The 22,926-nt window shown below is 36.1% G+C and overlaps 1 protein-coding gene across 3 annotated transcripts in view; it reads right to left on the reverse strand.

Moving 5' to 3' along the window:
- The window catches only part of VPS26A (VPS26 retromer complex component A), a 33,684-nt gene that overhangs the window by 2,130 nt on the left and 8,628 nt on the right, over positions 1-22,926 (reverse strand). For 2 of the 3 annotated variants that reach the window (XM_060642560.3, XM_060642559.3), the window contains exons 3-8: positions 12,946-13,021; positions 11,623-11,779; positions 10,868-11,032; positions 7,828-7,934; positions 5,455-5,523; positions 2,807-2,949 (exon numbers count right to left, since the gene is read on the reverse strand). In XM_060642560.3, coding sequence (XP_060498543.1) covers positions 2,807-2,949; positions 5,455-5,523; positions 7,828-7,934; positions 10,868-11,032; positions 11,623-11,779; positions 12,946-13,021 — 717 coding nt within the window. The remainder of the gene's footprint in view (positions 1-2,806; positions 2,950-5,454; positions 5,524-7,827; positions 7,935-10,867; positions 11,033-11,622; positions 11,780-12,945; positions 13,022-22,926) is intronic. The other variant, XM_060642562.3, reaches the window with a different exon arrangement.

The raw sequence follows: 22,926 nt of genomic DNA on the forward strand, positions 1-22,926 counted from the left end.
GCCATTTCAATATTTACTGTAACAAAATTAATTTTTCTCCCAACAAAAGCTGTTCTCTTTGCTGAGTGACCTACTTTCTTCCAATTCTAATCTCAGACCACTCCTTCTGCCAATCCTCCCCCCCCCCCCCCACCATCAGCACCTATGCACACCACCACCCCCAATCCAGAGCACCACAGCACAAAGTTCTAGCTATTACTGCTTTAAATAATTCCTAAAATCTACCCTTTGGTTTGCTATCACTTGCCTTTATCCAAGTTCAAACCCTGTCACTTCAACCTTAGACACTTAAAAGAGCTTCTGGGTAGATGGCTCTGCCTCCAGTGCCTGAGGCCCCTTTCTAGCCCATCCTTCCAATCACGACTAGATTCGTCTAAAACACTGCTTGGATTGCACTTCAGGAGTTCTCAGCACCTCTAGGATAAATCTCCAACCAGCATTCAAGGTCCTTCTTAACCTTTATCCAACCTTTGCCAACATCACTCCCCCCACCAGCCAAAATGAGTTAGCTCTCTGCTCCCAATGGACTCCAAATAAACCTGCCCTACAACTTCTATATGTTTTTCAAATACTCATTCCTCTGCCTATTTAATCTTACCCTAACCAATACATCCTGAGTCTCTTTTAAATTCCTAAAATTCAAAAAAATCCTATAATTATTTGCTTCATAAAGTCATGACAGGCTGTTTATGTTGGTTACCAAACATCCAAGTGAATGCCCAAGGGAAGCAAGGTACTTATTCCATAGGGCTACACATGCAACATTTTGGAAACTGTAAAGTTTATATAATCCATCTTGACTTACAAATTACCTATGTTTAATTATACAGCATTACGGCAGTATCAATGCAAAAGGTTTTCTCTCTTCTAAATTATTGTCAAACTATTATTTAAGTTTTTTGTTAGTTAATTTAGGGGTATATCTAGGTGGCTCAGTCGGTTAAAAGCTGACTCTTGGTTTCATTTCAGGTCATAATCTCACAGTTTCTTGAGTTCAAGCCCCACATCGGGCTCTGCACTGACAGTGTGGAGCCTGCTTGGGATTCTCTCTCTGTCCCTCCCCTGCTCATGCTGTCTCTGCCTCTCAAAATAAATAAGTAAATAAACTGTAAAAAATTTTTTAATTATATAATTTTTCTTTTTCTGCACATATGCAATGTGAGGACCTTGAAGACAAAGTATAAAAAGTAGTTTTTGTATTCTTCACCATACTCAGCCAGAATGATTTCCTTTTTAACTTTATTTATTTTGAGAGAGAACGCGCATGCACACACATGTTCAAGGTAGGGAAGGGCAGAGAGAGAGGGAGACAGAATCCCAAGCAGGCTCCATGCTGTCAGTACAGAGCCCAACTCAGAGCTTGATCCCAAAAACTGTGAAACTACGACCTCAGCTGAAATCAAGAGTCAGAGGCTTAACCGACTGAGCCACCCAGGCGCCCCAGCACAGAATAATTTCTAATTTAGTTTTGAATGCTCAACTGACACTCAAGTATTTATTAATCTCATTCAGAATACAAAAGACCATTCCAATCACAATCTTCACTGAAAATTCACCAAAGGCTTGCAATTGATCTTCAAATGAGAACAAGTTTTATGGTAAACATTATATATAAAAAAAATTATTAGATTTGGGTCATCTCAAGTACATTTACAACAAAATGGAAACCCAGAATCCATCAAGTTAATGCAATCATTCAAAGTGATAATGGAAATCTACATTTTTTGATAAAGGAAAGATATTCAAGACACTATTCAGTGAAAAAGCAAATTAAAGAACAACACACATAATATGGTCTAAATACACATATACAAATTTATCTGGAAAACTTTGTTGACCTTTACTTCATTCTGTTCTTTACTGCCTGACTTTTTTTGTTTAACAAACAATAGGTCTTTTATAAGAAAGTTATAAGAAAATACAAAACCTTGGGAATGCAAGCTTGTGCAGCCACTCTGGAAAACAGTATGGAGGTTCCTCAAAAAACTAAAAATAGAACTACCCTACGACCCAGCAATTGCACTACTAGGCATTTATCCATGGAACACAGGTGTGCTGTTTCGAAGGGACACATGCACTCTCATGTTTATAGACGCGCTATCAACAATAGCCAAAGTATGGAAAGAGCCCAAATGTCCATCGATGGATGAATGGATAAAGAAGATGTGGTATATATATATACAATGGAGTAGTACTCGGCAATCAAAAAGAATGAAATCTTGCCATTTGCAACTATGTGGATGGAACTGGAGGGTATTATGCTAAGTGAAATTAGTCAGAGAAAGACAAAAATCCTATGACTTCACTCATATGAGGACTTTAAGAGACAAAACAGATGAACATAAGGGAAGGGAAACAAAAATATAAAAACAGGGAGGGGGACAAAACAGAAGAGACTCAAAAATATGGAGAACAAACTGAGGGTTACAGGAGGGATTGTGGGAGGGGGGAAGGGCTAAATGGGCAAGAGGCACTAAGGAATCTACTCCTGAAATCAGTGTTGCACTATATGCTAACTAATTTGGATATAAATTTAAAAAAATAAAAAATAAAACAAGTTAAAACAAAAAAAATACAAAACTTCCAAGAGAAAAATAAAAACGCTGCCAAATGATAGCCCATTCTGGTGTTCTGCAGAATGACAGGGAACAAATCTATCCCAACACTATTCCACTCACACTTGCTTTCCTAGCATATTCATAGAAACCCCCACTTGCTCAGTACTATAAAGCATAGAAAAGTGAGTACTTTCCAGGTGTTTCTAGAACTGCCATAGAACAAAACATCAGCCTGGGTTGTGCCATACCTGCTGCTTGAAATACCTTCTGTCTTCCTCATCAACAAGGACTAGATTCAAGAAGTACCTTACTGAAAATTTTTTGTTCACATCTCTCATTGTTGGAGTTGGGTCATATCCCGCTAAAAATAATCTTATTGGAATTGATTCACCTGAAAGAAAAGCAATTTCCATTTAATTCTAAAGAAGCATTATAAAGAAGACACTAACACTTTAGCTCTTCATGAGACGGCAGCATAACAGAAAACTTTAAACCAGGGTTTCTCAGACTTAGCACTACTGACATTTTGGGCCCAATTATTCCCTGTTGTGGGTGAGGTCCTGTGCACCATAGGAGTTTAAGCATCATCCCTGGCCTCCACTCACTAGATGTCAGCAGCACTCCCCAAGTGTGGCAACCAAAAATAACTCCGGACAACAGCAAATGTCCTAAGAGTGGGGGGCGGGGGGGGGGGGGGGGGGAGCAAAACTATGCAAGATGAGAACCACTGCTCTGCAGTTGGAATACTGGATTCAGATCCCAGTTCTACAACCTACTGGCTGTGGGACGTTGGCCAAGTCACTTAACCATTCTGTTTCAAGTTCCTCATCTGTGAAATGTAGAATACCAGTAATACCCATCTTGTAGAGACTTTGTAAGGACCATATGAGTTAATATATGTAAAAAGCTTAGAATGGTACCAACAGATATGTCCTATTTTAGTAGTTTTGTTATTCTTTCATGAAGTTTACCATAATTTCTAACCACGTGTATAATTTCTTTAATACGTATTAACTAATTCATCCAAAACAACAAATGCGTTCAGAATGAGGATTGGTCATTCATTACCAAAAAGACTACTATTCGGATTCTCAAAGTTTCTCCTTTCCTAAGGGTAACTATTTGCATATTCTGTTAAGTCCTTTTTATGTAATACTTTTCTTGTGCACATCTATTTCCTGAAAGATATATGACCTATTACTTTACATAAAAATTTGTGGCTGCTGAAATTTTACAAAATAATGTTGCATCACAGAAGTGCACACACACAGGTCTTGAAGCTAGAAAGGCCTGGGCTCTAACTCCAACTCTGCAATAATTAGCTATTGAAGGAAACCAAATTATTGCACCACAAAATCTACCTCTTGGACATAAAATTATTTTGAACTGCAGGCAATTAGGAAGCAGCAAAAAGCAGAAAAGGCTCCCCATTTTCTGCCTAAAGGCAGGATATAAATTCTCCTTTTAATGAAGACAGAGTCTTACCAGCCCAGGGATGGCTGATAAAGAATCCACAAACAAACCTTACTCCATTAGTTTCCTCCCATATATTTACCTTCCCACAGTCTGCCCTACCTTTGGAAGCCTAAAATTGCTCTGCTTTCCTTTGTCTGGTCATCTCTCCAAATTTATTGTTCTTTTGAAGATGTTATATAAGCTGAAATTTTAAGCCACTGTTTTTTTTTTATTTTTTTTTAGTGTTTATTTTATTTTTGAAAGAGAGAGAGAAAGAATGCAAGCAGGGGAGGGGCAGAGAGAGAGACACACACAGAATCCGAAGCAGGCTCCAGGCTCTGAGCTGTCAGCACAGAGCCCCATGCAGGGATCACGAACTCACGAACCATGAGATCATGACCTGAGCCAAAGTTGGACGCTTAACCAACTGAGCCACCCAGGCGCCCTGCCACTGTTTTGAGCTATTTGTGTTGAGGTTTCTCCTTTATGATGTCCACTGCATCCATTAGTAAACTTTTTTTTTTTCCGTTATTTATCTGTCTCTCTGCTAAAGGGTCCCAGCTGAAAATCTAAGATGGGTAAAGTTCTGCTTCCCCTACACTATATCACCTTTAACAAGTTTTTTAAAGCTCTTTGCATCTCAGCTTCATCTGTGGAATAAGGAATACCATCACCTAACTTAAAGGAAACATTATACCATCACCTAACTTAAAGGAAACATTAGAGCACCTCAGAGTATAATGCCTCATTTACAGTTGGCACTCAGTAAATGAAAGCTACTTTTTTTTAAGTAATTACTAGCAGAGTGAGAAAAAAACAAAGACATAAATTTAAAATGATAAATCCTAGGGCGCCTGGCTGGCTCGGTTGGTGGAGCATGCTACTCTTGATCCTGGGGCTGGTAAGTAAGTTCAAGCCCCATGTTGGGTGTAGAGATTACTTTAAAAAATAAAAATCTTAAAAAAATAAAATGATAAATACTGGCTTCATTATCTTGGATACTGAAGATAATAATGGAACTGCTAGTTTTCTTGGATACTATAAGGACTACAAAATCCCACAGAAAACCCCACAGAAATTAATGCTCAGCTATACTGTAACTTGTATTTAATGAGTAAAAAAAAGACAAACTACTCTAATAGAAGACAATCAAAATATTACAAATTCAGAACTAGAGGATATATAAATGTCTCTTCTAAATACTAAATTTAAACTTAGTAAAAAAAATCAAACCTTATTTCGGACCAGGAAATATCATTACAGTCATTCAGTATCTATACAAAGATGACCTTAAAAACAGTATTTTAAGAATCGTTTTAAAAATTCAAAAATACTTCTATACTAAAAATTTTCAAACTAAATACTTTCAAACTAAACTTCCATGAACACTATCTGCACTACCTATCACAAAAAGTAGTACATGGAAAGTATGTTATCTTACCTTTTACTGGTGCACCATCCATTATTTCGTATTTAGCAATTGTTTCTGTTTCTGTGGTGGTACTGGGTCCTAGCACAATAATGTAAATGACATTACGTTAACTATTTCCAGAATATAATTTCCAGCCTTATAACTTCTTATTTTCCAGCTACATTGAGTATTAATTTATCTTCCCATTTTGTGAAAATGTAATTCATTCTTTTCTATTTCTCCACGTACATTTATTTAATCTACTTATCACTCAACTGAATGATTCACTCCCTTCTTCCCAAACACATAGTTCAGAAAGAATATTCTTCATAGAGTTCCTTCAATCACTTCTAGTATCTACCAAAATAGAAACTAACAATGCACATCAGAAATAACCACTGACATGCTAGTTTTCTCTGCAACATCCAAATTGTTTTCTTTCATAACACAGAGAAAACATCAAACTGAGTACCTGATTGACATAGTTCTTTTAAATTTGGGTATTTATCTTCTAAGAGATTATTTGATCCCAGAGATTTTTAAAAAGTCAACGATACGGTAAGTGAAAAAAGTATACGAAAGCATATATTAATGATCCCATTGTTCTAAAATACCCACAATATGCAGGCTACATCTTCTGAATAATGAGTACAGATTATTTTTTATTTAAACTTTTATAGAATCAGACAATTTTTATAACCAGAAAAAGTATTTAAATAATTTCTTTTTAAACAAAAAGGAACCCAACACTTTATTTTAATATCTTTAAATCACTTAAACTTTTATTAGTAGGTGAAAATGGAGATTAAGATATCACAGATGTTTCTAATTATGACTACAATTATAAATTCTTAAAAAGTGTCGCCTAGGGGCACCTGGGTGGCTCAGGTGATTAAGCATCCGACTCTGGATTTCAGCTCAGGTCATGATCTCACAGTTCTGGGAATTGAGCCACATGTCAGGCTCTGCGCTGACAGCACAGAGCCTGCTTGGGGTTTTCTCTCTCTCGCTCTCTCTGCCCCTCCTCTTCCCACATGCTCTCTCTCTCAAAATAAATAAATAAACTTACAAAACAAAGTGCTGCCTAAAATTATTTTCAGCAAAAATCCAACAAAGGAGACAAATCTATACACTAATTAAAATTAAAGAGCAGTTATAAATAATTCTGGGGCAACTGGTCAGCCATCTGGAAAAAACTAAAGTTGGATCCATACCTCGTATCTTAATCAAGACAAATTCCAAAGAAATTAAAAATTTAAACAAAATGCCCAAACTACATTATTTTAGGAGAATCAAACACAATTATTTTCAGAACCTCAGTGTGAAAAAGGCCTTTCTGTGGCATAAAACCTAGAGTCTATAAAAGGAAAAACTGGTAAATCTGACTACACAAACATCAAAAATCTCTACATGGCAAAAACCATCATAACCAAGACAAACTGGGAAAAGTTTTGCTGCTTTTAATACAGAAAAAAAAAAAAGCTGATTTCCCTAATATATACAGAGTTTCTACAAATCAGTAAGAGACTAATAATAATATAGGTGGAGCAAAGGATATGGATAGGCAGTGTATATAGAAAAGAAATAGCTTTTACACACAGGAAAAGATGCTCACCTTCATTCAGAATGACAAAACTAAAACTACAATGGGGAACCTTCTTCCCCTACCCATTATATCAGCTAAAAATTTTACAATGTTGTGTTGGTAAGAACAGGAGGAAAGAGGCACTTTTCTACATTCCTTGCTGGAATGTAGAACCCCTAAGGAAGACAAACTGGTAATATGTATCAAAATCACAAATGAATACACCCTCTGAAATAACAATTCGACTTTTAAGATTTTTATCTTGCACACACACTTGCACACATGTAAAATGACATTATTAAGTAAAGGAAATGACTGGAAACAACCTGTAGCAGACCAATTAAGTTCTATATATCCATAGAAAGAATACTATAAAAAAGATGAGGAAATATTCTATCCAGTGATATGGAGAGATCTCTAAAATATACTGTTAGGTGAAAAAGCAAAGCATGTATTGTACATAAACATTTAACTAAAAGCAGGGGGAGGGTATAATATAGAGGCACTTATTGTATATGTATAAATATCTAGAAGCATTTTAAAACTTATATGACCTATGAGCTGAAGTACACAGACACTTTTTACTGTATAGTAAAACTTTTTACACTTTATTTTTGAAATGTGTGAATTTATAACCTAATTTTGATGCTTTTTAAAATATTTATAAAAATTAATTTCTAAAAGGCATGATTATTAAACAATACTAAGTATCAAAATTTGTATCCAATGTGTATATTTACTGTGTTTAAACAATATTTTAAGATTTTTAAATTTCAACTAAAACAGGAATTTTAATTCAAATATTTTTTTTGACTTACCAATTCCTGTGATCTCTTTTTTGATCAGTTGCAACTCCATATGTTGGATTTTTATTCTTACTAATAAAAAGTAAATTTTCCCAACAATCACATCCTTTAAATGATACCTTTGGGGAAAGAATATACCTCATTTACTAAATATCAGTTTAAAAAACAAACAAAAAGAATGAAATATGTCCTGAAAGGCTTTAGCAGACATCTTTAGGATAGTAACTATTTAAGAATACCATTTTGGGGGCGCCTGGGTGGCTCAGTCGGTTGAGTGTCCGATTTCAGCTCCATGAGTTCAAGCCCGGCATCGGGCTCTGTGCTGACATCTCAGAGCCTGGAGCCTGCTTCAGATTCTGTGTCTCCCCCTTTCTCTGCCCCTCCCCTGCTCATGCTCTCTCTCTCAAAAGCAAAAAAATAAAATAAAATAATTTTTAAAAAAATAAAAAAAGAATACCATTTTGACTCTTCATATTATTTAATGTTCCTTTTTTACAAAAAAGTATTCATTATTTTACTATAAAATTAGGAATCGGGGTGCCTGGGTGGCTCAGTCGGTTAAGTGTCTGATTTCGGCTCAGGTCACGATCTCACAGTTCATGAGTTCAAGCCCCGCGTCAGGCTCTGTGCTGACAGCTCAGAGCCTGGAGCCTGCTTCAGATTCTGTGATTCCTTCTCTCTCTGCCCTTCCCTGACTGACGCTCTGTCTCTCAAAAAATAAATGTTAAAACAAAAAACAAAAAACAAAACAAAACAAAAAAACAGGAATCAAGCTTTTACTTGACTATCAATATACCTCAAAGGAAGAATTAGCCTGATTAACTGCAGGTCCTTTACTTAAGAGCTTAGTTTCCAAAGAACTTAAGCGCAAAAAATTAAAATTTTCATGCTTGCAATATTTATTTGGTGTATAATGATGTTTCTGAACATCAAAACTCTGCACAAGAGTTTAGTGTCCTTACTCTAAGTGATAGCACAGTTAACAAAGCACTTGGCCATAAAGAGACTCCACAGGTTGAGTCTGCTGCTGTGATATCTAGTCATCAAAGACCTTTCCCAAGTATTCTGAAATAATGTGGTAATAAACCTAGAAATTACTACAATACCCAGAGGGCTTTTTAACCTTCCCCCAGGTATGGATCTCAAAATAATTTCCCAGGAATTGATCAACGTAATTATGTCAGGCTGAAGGGAGGCTTCCAGTGACAAGCTTTTAGGTCCTAAACAATTTGATAATTTTATTAATAATATGATTTGAGACCCTGAAGGCATGTCTATATCACATTTTTAGTGATATACACTGGCGAGGGACAAGTAATAAAAGTCATTTAACAGAAGAGTACACAGGAAGGGGATAAAAGTATACATCCATTTCTTCAACAAATAAATTTTAGTGGAAAAAAAACCAAAAGAAATTTAAGAGTCAAACTACCAAATGAAATGTGTTTGGATACACTGGATTTGAACAAATCTTGTGTGGATACTGATTTGAACAAACCATGTGGGGGGAAAAGATATTTTATGAGACAATCAGGGAAATGTGAACACTGACTGGATATGGTATGGGTATTAGGAAACTATTAATATTTTTAGATATAACAGAATTACCGTTCTATTAAAAATGATACACAATTTTTATGGATGAAATTCCATGTCTGGAACTGGCTTTAATATAATCTATGAGGAGTGTGAGGGCTGGATACAGATAAAACAGACCTGACCATGTGTTCATAACTACTGGAGCTGGGCAATGGGTACCTGAGGATTCACTGCAGTGTCCATATACTCTGGTCTATGCTTAAATTATTCCATATTAGTTTAAAAAGGCATTCAACAATAAACAAAACAGAAGCCCATTTCTGTAAAAATGCAACATTATATAAATGTGCTATATACCTTCCCCTCCCCCATGGAAAGGTACACAAGAGAATATTAAATGTGATTAAGTGGGAAAAATAATAGGAGCTCCTGGGTGGCACAGTTGATTAAGCGTCCAACTCTTGATGTCAGCTCAGGTCATGATCTCACAGTTCGTGAGTTCAAGCCCCACATCAAGCTCTGCGCTGATGGTGCAGAGCTTGCTTGGGATTCTGTCTCTCCTTCTCTTCTGCCCCTCCCCAACTTGTGCTCGTTCTCGCATGTGTTCTCTCTCTCTCTCTCTCAAAAATAAACTTAAAAAAATATTTTTAAATAATAAAATAATGAGAAAAACATGATTGTTTTTTTACTTTTCTAACATTGCCAAAATTTTCAGTAATGAAAATGTATTGCTTAGGTGGACAGAAAAAGCATTTTTGTTTAGTTTTAAAAAGATAACTAGGGGGGCGCCTGGGTGGCTCAGTCGGTTAAGCGTCCAACTTCGGCTCGGGTCATGATCTCACGGTCCATGGGTTTGAGCCCCGCGTCGGGCTCTGGGCTGATGGCTCAGAGCCTGGAGCCTGCTTCCGATCCTGTGTCTCCCTCTCTCTCTGCCCCTCCCCCATTCATGCTCTGTCTCTCTGTGTCTCAAAAATAAATAAAAACATTAAAAAAAAAAAAAAGATAACTAGGCTAAAGTTATATCAGCCCAGTCAGGTAAATTTTTACAGACATAAGGTATTAGTTGCCCTCTGAGATGGTAAGATCCTCTACAAAAATTGACGGGGGCACCTGGGTGGCTCAGTCAGTTGAGGATCCGACTGTTGATTTCAGCTCACATCAAGATCCCAGGGTCATGGGACTGAGCCCTGCATCAGGCTCCGCACTGAGTGTGGGATCTGCTTGAGATTCTCTCTCTCTCCCTCTGCCCGCCTCCCCAACTTGTGCGCTCTCTCTCTCTCTCTCTCTCTCTCAAAAAACAAAAAACAAGCAGAGACCTATTAGGAATAGAATACAAAAGACACCTGCACTGAGTTAGAAGACGCCAAAAGTTTCTTTCTGTTCAGAGATTCTACTGGGCTGTTAACATCCGATTAATGTCAATTCTATCCTTACCCTGACCAATTTACAAAGACCTGAAAGGCTTGTTAATTTTCCCTGAACATTTAAGTTATCTGTTGTCAAAGGTACTTACTTTGATTTATTATACTCAAATTCTATGTGTAGACAATCTTCAATGCCCACTTCCATCTTAATAGAGTTGTTAACATCAGGATATGTGGCAAGCTGGTGAACAATAAGATCATATTCTTTTACCAAGTCCGTGAGTCTTCTTACTATTGTCACTTTAAGAAAATACCTATGAAGTTAAAGGAGAGGGTAAGTTAAATCTCCTACCATAAATTTCAGTGTCTTCAATAAGCAAACATTCACTGCAACTCAGCTTTCCTCCTTGCTGATCCTTTGGGATCAACTTCATTTACGAATTCAAATTTTTAAATGCCCCCATCAAAAAAATACAAACAACAATTTTAAGAATAGTGTACATACTTTTTTACACGCATTTGAAGTGCTATGGTCACACCTACTTGGGGAAATCTCTCTTCAGCACTTCTTAACCATATACTAAATGGGATTTGTTGGGAAACTAATGGATTTTGAGGTAATTCTGTTTACCAGACAAAGAAAGTACCTAGGGGATGATTCATACAAAAAAAGTATATGACTAAACCAAACTTCTCGTGACGGGGTTCTCTAAATCTATGATAGAAGACTATCGTTACCTCAGATGAGCATTAGCTAGACAAAACAAAATATTTGGCAGAATTCCTAAAAATCTAAAGCCTTTCAGTCCAGAATTGTAATGAGAAGTTCTAAGGAGTCATTCAACAGTAGCCATTACTTTCTGTTTTTGACACTATCTATACCGTTGCTAATACGCATTCATACCTCAAGCGGACATTGGCACCGATGTAAGATTCATATGGCTTTTCAACTTGCATAAATTCAAAATCATAACTTCTGCTCTGAGTCAATTCTCCAGGCAAGGCTAGTTCTTTCACTAGGTTTACAAATTCGTGAGTATTACTCTTGTCATTGAAAAGTTCTAAGAAATTTGAAAAAGCAAAAACGACCAATTACATTTAATATGTTTCATTAAAACTCAAACTTCTACCTCCAAAGCAAATCATTTTTACCAAAATAATTAGTTGGATTTGTCTCTAATACACTAGAGCTATGATATAAATTCCATTATTCCCTTCATTATGCTCCACCTAGGCATAAAAAAATTCAAGCAGCACGGCACAATGAAAATTTCTATTATTAATAATGTATTCATCCCTTTAATGTAGTTAGAGTTTGCCCAATATGAAGCTGTTTTAATAGACACATTTCCGGCAATTATTTGAACCTCCTCCCCTCAAGGCAGAAAGCATTTATTGTTTTGCTTTAGTTAGGCAAATATATTACCTTGATAAAACTACAATATACAAATACAAAAAACGTTTCAACTATCAGTGAATTACTAAAATTTGCCCCCTCAAGTATAATCTCGTCTGGAATAGATACAGAAACAAGTATCTACCCATTCCAATTTTGACACTTTAAAAATGTATAGTAAAAGTTAGAAAGCTAGATTTAAAACCCAGCTATGTATACTGTATTAGAAAGACCCATTTTCTTTTCTCTTTTCTGAATCTGTAGTAGCAAAAGATTTATAGAGTTTAACTCCTACTAAATCAAGAATGCCTCTGAAATACATATATGGAAATATTTATGGAAGCTGATCTAAGTCAAGAAGAAATTACATCCCTCCTTTTCACATGGAATCTTCTGACAGGTGAGTCTGGCTACAGGCACACACTAGGTTAGGAAGACAAATGGCATGGGTAATTAGAAAGTGAAGGATGAAAGTGACACTGGAAATTGTAAAGCTGGTGAAAGATGCAGGCAGATGGAAATTCCAGTGAGTCAACTAATTTTACTTGAATTATTTCTCAAGGCTGGTAGCTCACATAACTCCTTTCATTTTTAGTAACTAAGTTTAATAACAAATAAAGGCAGGTTGAGTCAAGTATCATTTAATACAATACAAAGAAACCTGTTTTAATGTTTACAAAATAAATCCTCTTTTATTATGCAAAATCAATTCCTTCCTTCCACAAAGCTAAGCTCTAATTCACGCATGTAAGTGCCAAATCCAACCCTCTTCAAACTCAGTTATCATTTAAAAAAAAAAAAAAAAAAAAGTAATACTATTTTAAAACTCACCAATTTGACCTACAAATTCAATTCTAATTCCTTGGTGCTCTAGCCTCTTTCCAGGTTGCTTAAAGGCTAGGTTTACCTGCCAAAACATGAAATTATAAAAGATGTTAACAATCCTTTGAGTGGGCCTACCAATAGATTCCTTCCAGATGAATGCAATATATAAGCCCTTCAGGTATTCATTTCTGAAGTTTGAGACACCACCACATACCTAGATCATGATGACTTTATAGCAGTAGAGAAGGTATAACTTATACAATCACTTAGACATAAATTTAAAAGCACCTGCTTTGTTAGGAAGGAATCCTTTATAAGCTGGAGAACTATACTCAAATCAAAAAAAGGGAAAACTTTCAACTATTCAAATGCGTTTTCCAGTCAAATAGTTAAACAATTCTACACAATAGCATTTTAATGTAAGGTAATCACTAATTCCAAGAATTTACTTAAAAAGATCATTTTCAGCTCTTAGTAACCAAAAATATAGTTATAATTCCTAACCTTAAAAGCCATGTTTATTGCCCCTGAATCTGCTACTCACCCTAAAAACAGAATTTCTAAAGATTTAAATTTTGAGTATGATTTATCTCACATATTTTTTAAGTAAAATATATAATCTTTAAATTCCTAAATTCACATCTGCCAAATGGAAAACTTAATTTTATAAATTTTTAATTTGAATTGACAAAATATCTGTAAAGTACATACATATTAAGAAAATTTTTTCCAAACATTAAAGGATTAGCTAACATATAAAAAAGCCTACTTCCAGATGTATTCTTTACTATAAAAAATATTAATATGACTCAAAAAAGCATTTTTAATAATGCTTCTCAAAAGATAACAGTAATCAAGGGTCAATAAAAGCAGAGGTCCAATTACTTCTGTTTGAAAACTATATTAACTAAAATATTCATTTTTCTGTATCTTCCATATCTGTAACCAGAATGAGTTAGTTACTTGCCTTCCAAATTAATATCTCAGAGAAAGAATAAACAAATTGTGGTACATCATATGATGGAATATTATTAAAGTTTAAAAATAATAAGATCAAAGAATTTTTAATGATGTGGGAAGATGTGCATGGTTATGTTACATGAAGGAAGCATGGTCAAATTGTATACAAGCATAATGCCAATTGTATTTCTTAAACTACACAAAAGAAATACTCTTAACAACAGTTACTTCTGGAATGTATGAGTAATTTTGTTTTCTTCTTTGTAGTTTTCAAGATTTCTTTTGTTGCTCTTTTACAATAGGCAAATAACACCTTCAAAGTCAGAAAAATACTTCTTGAAGGAAAAAAAATTAGTACTTAGAGGCTCCACATACACTAACAAGTTGAATTTTAGGCTTGAACCACAAATAAAACAAGCATAAAACTAGCATAAAACAAGCATACTCCCAGCTGTTTCTCAAGCCAAGCAGGAATTAGAGCTCTTCTCTAATTTATACTAATAAAACATGTAAGAAGAACATACTTTTTAAAATGTCTATTTGGCAACAGGTTTTGGGAATGCCTTCATTTGAACGTGGCTGTGTCTGTTATTTTTTAAATGTACAGACCTTCAAAAAACATTCTGAAACCCTATTATTAAGGTAGAAATGCAAAGTTATTTCATTTTCCTACCAAATTACCTAAACTCTGAAATTGTCCTTGGTCTCCTACTGATGTCAAAAACAGTTGCTTTGTAAGCCTGATGCAAGATATTCTGGAATCTAAAGGATCCCAGAGTTAGAAAACATAACTGAGCATATTTAAAAGCTGTTCTAAAAGGGAGCATAGAAACATAAATTAAACTAGGATAGTGAACTGGGTTAAAAAGTTTTAATACTAACTGTTACAATTTTGTAACTTTTATTACAATTTCAAATTTACAAAACAGTTTTAATAACAGCACAAGGAAATTCCATATAATCTGTATTCAAATGCATCATGTTTATATTCTGTCCCATATGCTTTACCACCTTTTCTCTCTCTATATATGTGCATGCATAGATACACAACTTTTTTTTCACAGTTGAGAATAATCTGGAAGCATCATGCTCCTCTATAATCTCTTACATAATCACAGTGCAATTATCAAAATCAGGAAAGTTAAAACTCCACAGTTTATATTCGAATTCCAACAACTGTCCCAATAATGTACTTTATACCCTTTTTCCTTCTGTCCAGGCTCTAATCTAGAATCGTATGTTACATACAGTTATGTCTTTTTAGTCTCCTTTAATCTCAAACATTCCTCAGTCATTGCCTTTCTTGACCTGGATGTTTTTAAGAATATAGGTCACTTACTTTGTAGAATATCCCTCAATTTGGGTTTTGTTTGACGTTTTACCACAGTTAGACTCAGTTTATGCATTTTTGCCAAGAATATCGCAGAAAATGAAGTTGTATCCTTCTCAGTGTATCTTATTAGGAAGTACATGATGCCAATTGGTGATGTTAACTTTGATCATCTGGTCAAGGTGATCTGCCAGGTTTCTCCAATTTGAAGTTACTATTTTTCCCCTTTACTATTAATAAGTAATTTGGATATGTGAGACTATGTGTATATGTATAAAAGGCCATGAAAACAAAACATAAGGAAACAATCCATATATAAAACATACACAGGGGCAACTGGGTGGCTGAGTCAGTTAAGCATCTCTTGATTTCGGCTCAGGTCATGATCTCACAGTTAGTGAGTTCAAGCCCCGTGTTGAGCTCTGCACTGACAGTGCAGGGCCTGCTTGGGATTCTCTCTCCTCTCTCTCTCTCTCTCTGCCCCTCTCCCCGCTCATGCATTCTCTCTCTCTCCTCTTTCTCTCTCAAAATAAATAAACGTAAAAAAAAGACATATTCATCGCTCTAACAGGCCAACCTCAAAGCTCATTCTTCAGCATATAATATCCTGTAGATGTCTCAAATAATGCTGTCTTCAGGAGCTATGTAAGTGAAATTCATCTACACTGTGTTTAAGACAAACATGTATCAATTTCCACACCATTTATAGTATAATTTACAGTTAATTACCAAGATATCTGTACTCTGTTGTTGCTGGATATTGTGGTTTCCCAAAATTAGTTTCAACTGCTGCCAGAAGAATAAAGTCCATATTCTTGAAAGATACTTCAGTAATATTCTTTGTTTAAAAAATTAAACTATAAAGCCCTTAACCTCAGAATAAACCTCTGTTCACTTTTGTAACAAGGAATTCAGAATTCACTATGGGTGGCTTGGTAGACAAGCTTGAATTGCTTCAAGACAATTTACTTATCACTGATCAATCTAAAAGAATGTTAAGGAATTATACCTTATGAACCCACCAAAAATATTCCCAGAAAAATCACTATCAAATCTTTCACAATTCACAATTTTCTACAATTACTGTACCTAGTAATTTCAATTAATAATAAACAATAATTAAACAATCAATAAGACTCTCAGAATTACTCAGAAGGCCTAGTGATACAAGTTGAAATTAATTTTATTTATTTTTCACTTAATTTTTTCAATGTTTATTTTTAAGAGCACATGTGCGTGCAAGTAGGGAAGGGGCAGAGAGAGGGGGCAGAGGATCCAAAGTGGGCTCTGGGCTGACAGCAGATAACCTGATGCAGGGCTCAAACTCACGAACTGTGAGATCATGACCTGAGCCAAAGCTGGACACTTAACCAACTGAGCACTCTTCCTCTCTCTCTCACAGTAAATAAACTTAAAAAAAAAATGAATACAATTCAGAGAACAGGAGAAAATATTTGTGAAACATAACTGATGATGGACTTGTATCCAGCATATAAAGGAACTCTTGTAACTCAATAAAAAGCAACACAATAAAAAGAAAAAAAATGGGTATGAATAGACTTTTCCCCAAAGATATACAAATGGCAATCAGCACATGAAAAGATGTTCAGTACTAGTCATTAGGGAAATGCAGACCAAAACCATGAGATGTGATAGCACTTTATACCCACTAAGATGGCCATAATAAAAAATACAATATTAAGTAGTGCCAAAAAAGTGAAGAAACTGGAACCCTCATACATTGCTGGAAAGAATGCAAAATGGTGCAGCTGCTTGGAAAAGACTGGCAGTTTTTCCAAAACTTAACACAGAATTAACATGATTGAGCAATTCTACTCTAATGTATATACATCTAAGAGAAATGAAAACATATATTCACACAGAAACTTGTACACAAATGTACAGCATTATTATTCATAACAGCCAAAAAGTAGAAACCCAAATGTCCTCAACTGATGAACCGGATAAAGGAAATGTGGTATATCCCTCCATATTCCACACGGATATATATTGGAATATTAACCATAAAAAATGATGTTTTGATACATGCTACATGAACAAACCTTGAAAACATTATGCTAAAGGAAATAAGGCAGACGTGAAAGGGCAAATTTTGTATGACCACCTTTAAGAAATAACTAGAGGGATGCCTGGGTGGCTCAGTCAGTTGAGCGTCTGACCTCAGCTCAGGTCATGATCTTGCAGTTCGTGAGTTTGAGTCCTGCATTGGCCTTGCTGCCCTCAGCACATAGGCCACTTTGAATCTTCTGTCCCCCACCACGCCATCCCTTCCCTGCTCACACTCTCTCTCTCTCAAAAATAAATAAAACATTTAAAAAAAATAACTAGAACAGGTAAATTTACAGACAACAAAGTGGACCAGAGGTATCCAGGGACTGGGAGAAAAAGGAAATGGCTAGTTATTGTTTGATGGGTACAAAGTTTCTCTTTGGGGTGATGAACAAATTTTGTAATGGTTGTACAACTCTGGGAATGTAATTAATGCCACTGAATTGTACTTAAAAAATGGATAAAATGGCAAATTTAGTATATATATATATTTTTTACTAACTTCTTAAGAAGGAATGAACCCTGAAAACATCACATTAAGGAGCTAGACACCAGAGGCTATATATTGTACGAGTCCATATATATAAAATATCCAGTAAAGGCCAATCCATAGAGAAAGAAAGATTTGTAGATTAGCGACTGCTAGGTGTCTCAGTCCATTCGGGCTGCTATTACAAAATACTGTCGACAGGATGGCTTGTAAACAACAGAAATTCATTGCTCACAGTTCTGGAGGCTAGGAAGTTCAAGATCAGATCAAGTGCCACCAGACTTGGTTGAGAGCACTCTTTCTGGTTCACAGATGGCCATCTTTTTTACTGTGTTCTCACATGGCAGAAGGTATAAGGGATTTCTCTGGGGTTTCTTTTATAAGAGCACTAATCCCATTCATAAGGGTTCTGCCCTCATAACCTAATCATGTCCCAAAGGGCCCATCTCCAAATACCATCACATTGACAATTAGGTTTCAACACGTGAATTTTAAGAAGGCACAAATATTCAGTGTATAGCACTAAGGAAGCGATTGCTAATGGTATGGTGTTTCTTTTGGGGTGATGAAAATGTTAGGGAATTAGTGGCGGTGGCAGTACAATTCTGCAAATATAGTAAAAACACTGACTTGTACACTTTAAAAGGGTGAATTTCATGGTATGTGAATTATACTCAATAGGTTATTTTTTAAAAAAGAAAAGAAAGCAAATGTCACAAATAGACCAACGGAACACAACAGAAGTTGGAATAAAATCATACAACCTCTAAACTATGACAAAGGTGATATTGCAGTGCAATGAAGGAAACGATAAGTGTTCTGGGTTCACCAGATATCCATGTGGGGGGTGGGGGGAAACTAGCCTTGACTCCTATGTCACACAGACAAAATCAACTCCAAGCAAACTGAGGCTCTAAATGTGAAGTGTAGGGGCACCTGGGTGGCTCAGTCCATTAAGCATCCGACTTCGGCTTAGGTCATGATCTCATGGTTCGTGAGTTCGAGCCCCAAGTCAGGCTCTGTGCTGACAGCTCAGAGCCTGGAGTCTGCTTCAGATTCTGTCTCCATCTCTCTCTGCCTCTCCCCTACTCATGCACTCTCTCTCTTTCAAATATAAGTAAATATTAAAAAATTTTTTTAATGTGAAGTGTGTAAAATAAACAAATTTACAGGAGAAAGGTAACAGGAGAATATCTTCATGCCCATAACGTAGGCAAAGATTCCTTAAATAGGATACAAAACATACTAACAAAAAGGAAACTGGGGCACCTGGATTGGCTCAGTCATTAAGACTCTTGATTTTGACACAGGTCATTATCTCACGGTTTGCGAGATCAAGCCCCATGTCGGGCTCTGTACTGATAGTGCAGAGCCTGCTTGGGATTCTCTCTCTCTCTCTCTCTCTCTCTCTCTCTCTCTGCCTCTCCCCGGCTCGTGCTCTCTCAAAATAAATAAACTTAAAAAAATAATAATAAGGAAACGGAACATTTGTAATGTATTAAAATTAAGAGCTATTCATCAAAAGACAGCCACAAGGGGGCGCCTGGGTAGCTCAGTCAATTGAGCGGCCAACTTTGGCCACGTTATGATCTCAATAGTTTTGGTTGGCTGCTGTCAGCACGGAGCCCGCTTCAGATCCTCTGTCCACCTCCGCCCCGCCCCCCCCCCCCCCGCTCCTCCCCCACTCTCATGCACTGTCTCTCCAATATTATACATCAATAAGAAAAAAGTCAACTGAGTAGAGAAATGAGCTCTCCCCACTCCCCAAAAAACGTGAATAGACACTTCATAAAAGATATCAAATGGCCAATACATCTATGAAAAGTAGTTCAACTTCACTGAACATCAGGGAAATCAAAATTAATACCATGTAACAATCAAGGGAATGAGACTATGAGAAGACAAGCCATAGAATGAGAAAAAATATCTGCAGGAGACACATCTGGTAAAGGACTGTTATCCAGAACATAAAAAGATCTCTTAAAACTCAACAAGAAGAAAACAAACAATTTAAAAATCTGCCAATTAAAAATTAGGCAGATCATGTGAACAGGAGCCTCACCAAAGAAGATACACACTTGGCAAATAAACATAAAAAAGATATTCAACATCCCATTACCACTACACACCTATTAAAATGGACCAAATCCAGGGGCGCCTGGGTGGCTCAGTCGGTTGAGCATCCGACTTCGGCTCAGGTCATGATCTCACAGTTTGTGAGTTCGAGCCCCGCATCAAGCTCTGTGCTGACCGCTTGCTCAGAGCCTGCTTCAGATTCTGTCTCTCCTTCTCTCTCTGCCCCTCCCCCACTCACGCTTTGTCTCACTCTGTTTCTCAAAAATAAATCAATGTTAAAAAAAAATTTTTTTTTTAAATAATAATAAAATAAATAAAATGGACCAAATCCAGAAAGCTGACAACACCAAATGCTGACAAAGATGTGGAGCAACAGGCGCTCTCACATGTTGCTGAAGGAATGCAAAATGGTAGCACTACAATGAAAGACAGTTTAGCAGCTTCTTACAGAGCTAAAGATAGGCTTACCACACAATCCAACAAGCACACTTCTAGGTATTCATCCAAATGGGCTTAAAACTTATACCTATACAAAACTTGCACAAAGATGTTTGTAGCAGCCTCACTCATAAATTGCCAAAACTTGGAAGCGACCAAGATGTGCTTCAGTAGGTGAGTGGATAAATAAACTGTGGCACATCTGGGGCGTCTGGGTGGCACAATCAGGCATCTGACTCTTGATTTCAGCTCAGGTCACGATCTCACGGTTTGTGAATTTGGGCCCCACACAGCACAGAGCCTGCTTGGGATTCTCTCTCCCCCTCTTTCTCTGCCCCCCTCCTGCTTGCCCACCCACTCTTTCTCTCTGTCTCTCTCCTCCTCTCAAAATAAATAAGTTAAAAAAAAAAACTTTAGAAATTTTTTTTTTTTTTAAATGAGAGAAAGAGAGCGAGCAAGCAGGGGAGGGTCAGAGAGAGACGGAGACACAGAATCTGAAGCAGGCTCGACTCTGAGCCGTCAGCACAGAGCCCAACACAGGGCTCAAATTCATAGGCTTCGAGATCATGACCTGAGCCTAAGTCAGATGCCTAACCAACGGAGCCACCCAGGTGCCCCCACCCCCCAAAAAAACCCACAAACTTTAAAAAGAAAAGACTGTGATACATCCAGACAATGAAATATTATTTGGCACTGAAGAGAAATGAGCCTGTGAAAAGACATAAAGGAACCTTGCGTATTACAAAGTTAGAGAAGCCAATCTGAAAAGGCTAGATACTGTATGATTCCAACTACATGACGTTCTACAAAAAGCAGAACTATGGAAACAATAAAAAGGTCAATGGTTTAGGGGGCAGGACAGGGAAGACGAACTGGCAGAACAATCGGCGGGGGAGGACAGGGGAGATGAGCAGGTAGTACAAAGAAAGTATTTTTCAGGCAATGAAACTATGCTGTATGATATTATAATGATGGATATATGTCATTATACATTTGTCCAAACTCACACAATAGCAACACTAAAAGACTGAACCCTCAGGTAAACTATGGACTTTGGGTGATTATGATGTGTCAATGTAGGCTTGTCCTTGGTAAAGACTATGCCACTCTGGTGAGTGATGTTGATAATGAGAGGCTATACACGTATAAGGGCAGGAGGTATACAGGAAATAACTGTACTTCCCTCTCAATTTTTCTGTAAACCTAAAACTGCTTAAAAAATAATTCTTAAAAAAAAGTTCTGGAAAAAAAAAAAGTATACAGACAGAAATTCACATGTCAGGAATACCATAAAAAGAATTTATTCTTGCTTTGGATGGGATATCAGACCTCTTAGAACTTCAAAACTAGATCTAATATATGCAGGATTTTTATGCAGAGTCCCTACAATGCAAAGCCAAGTTTGGAAACCAATTATTCAGTCCAACCTCCCTAATTTTAAGGTGAAATCCATAAGGTTAAATGACTGCCCCGAATTATCTACCAAGATTGGTAAAGTCATGGCTAGATCTCCCACCTCTAATCCAACAATCTTTTTTATTATATTCAGATATTTCAGAAAACCTAGACTTGTTCTTAGTGAACATGCTGGGTCACAGATAATCAATGCTTGTTTTCTTCTCTTTTAAGCTATCTTTTCAAAATACTCATAAATCATCTATTTAATAACGTGTTCTAAAGGTATGTCAGGAATCAATATTAACAGCAGTTACAACATTTGCAAAATAGATACAAAAAGCAAATATCATGTACCCCTCTGATAAAAACAACAACAAAAACACTACCCACATATACTCTTGCCAATGGAATTTAACTTGTGTCTCATCAAGTCTCTAAATTCAGCTACCAATTTACAAGGCAAAAACTCTGTCATGAGTATCCAATCACAAAGAACTCTGCAGTTCAAGTGTCCCAAGTTCTTCAGAGTTTAAAGAAAAGATAGTCATAAAGAGGGAACCAGAGATTGAAAGAGATTTAAAAGCGATATCAATCTTTTTAAAGGAACAAGAAACAATTAAGAAACACAAGGGATTTTATTATTATAGAAAGCATAGTGGCTGGCTTCTTTTGAGAAGAGACTATAACTGACTGAGATGAGACACAGGGACTACTGGCAAAGTTCTCCTTCTTGACATCAATGGTAATTACAAGAAAACATGCCTTATATTTATTTTGTGGTTTTTCTCTACGTGTTTTATTTTACAATAAAAATAGATTTTACAATAAAAATTTATTTTACAATAAAAATACAAAAAAATATTTTAAATAAAAATTTAACCTTTTATTTTACAATAAAAAGGTTAAAAATGAAAAAAAAAATCTCAGGTCAATAAATAATCAGATTCCAGATACGGTATCTTTTGAGCAACAGAAAACATTTATCTACAAAAGGTTTTATCATTTTTAAAAATGTAGTCTATAGTTATTGATTAGGTCTACATATGATCTCTAGCAATTCCAAAAATATAATCTGAAGGCCTACTGTTTTTTAAAAACCACACTGAAGTAGCTTTATTTCCTTAAATTTGTCCTCTTCCTTTATTTGTCCTATAACATCAGCCATGAACTCCTAATTGGCCCAGATGACATAAGATTATGTTAAACCAGACAATAAATGTTCCCT

Source organism: Panthera onca, chromosome D2 (assembly GCF_046562875.1).
Source record: "Panthera onca isolate mPanOnc1 chromosome D2, mPanOnc1 haplotype 2, whole genome shotgun sequence".
In the NCBI taxonomy this organism is placed as follows: Eukaryota; Metazoa; Chordata; class Mammalia; order Carnivora; family Felidae; genus Panthera; species Panthera onca.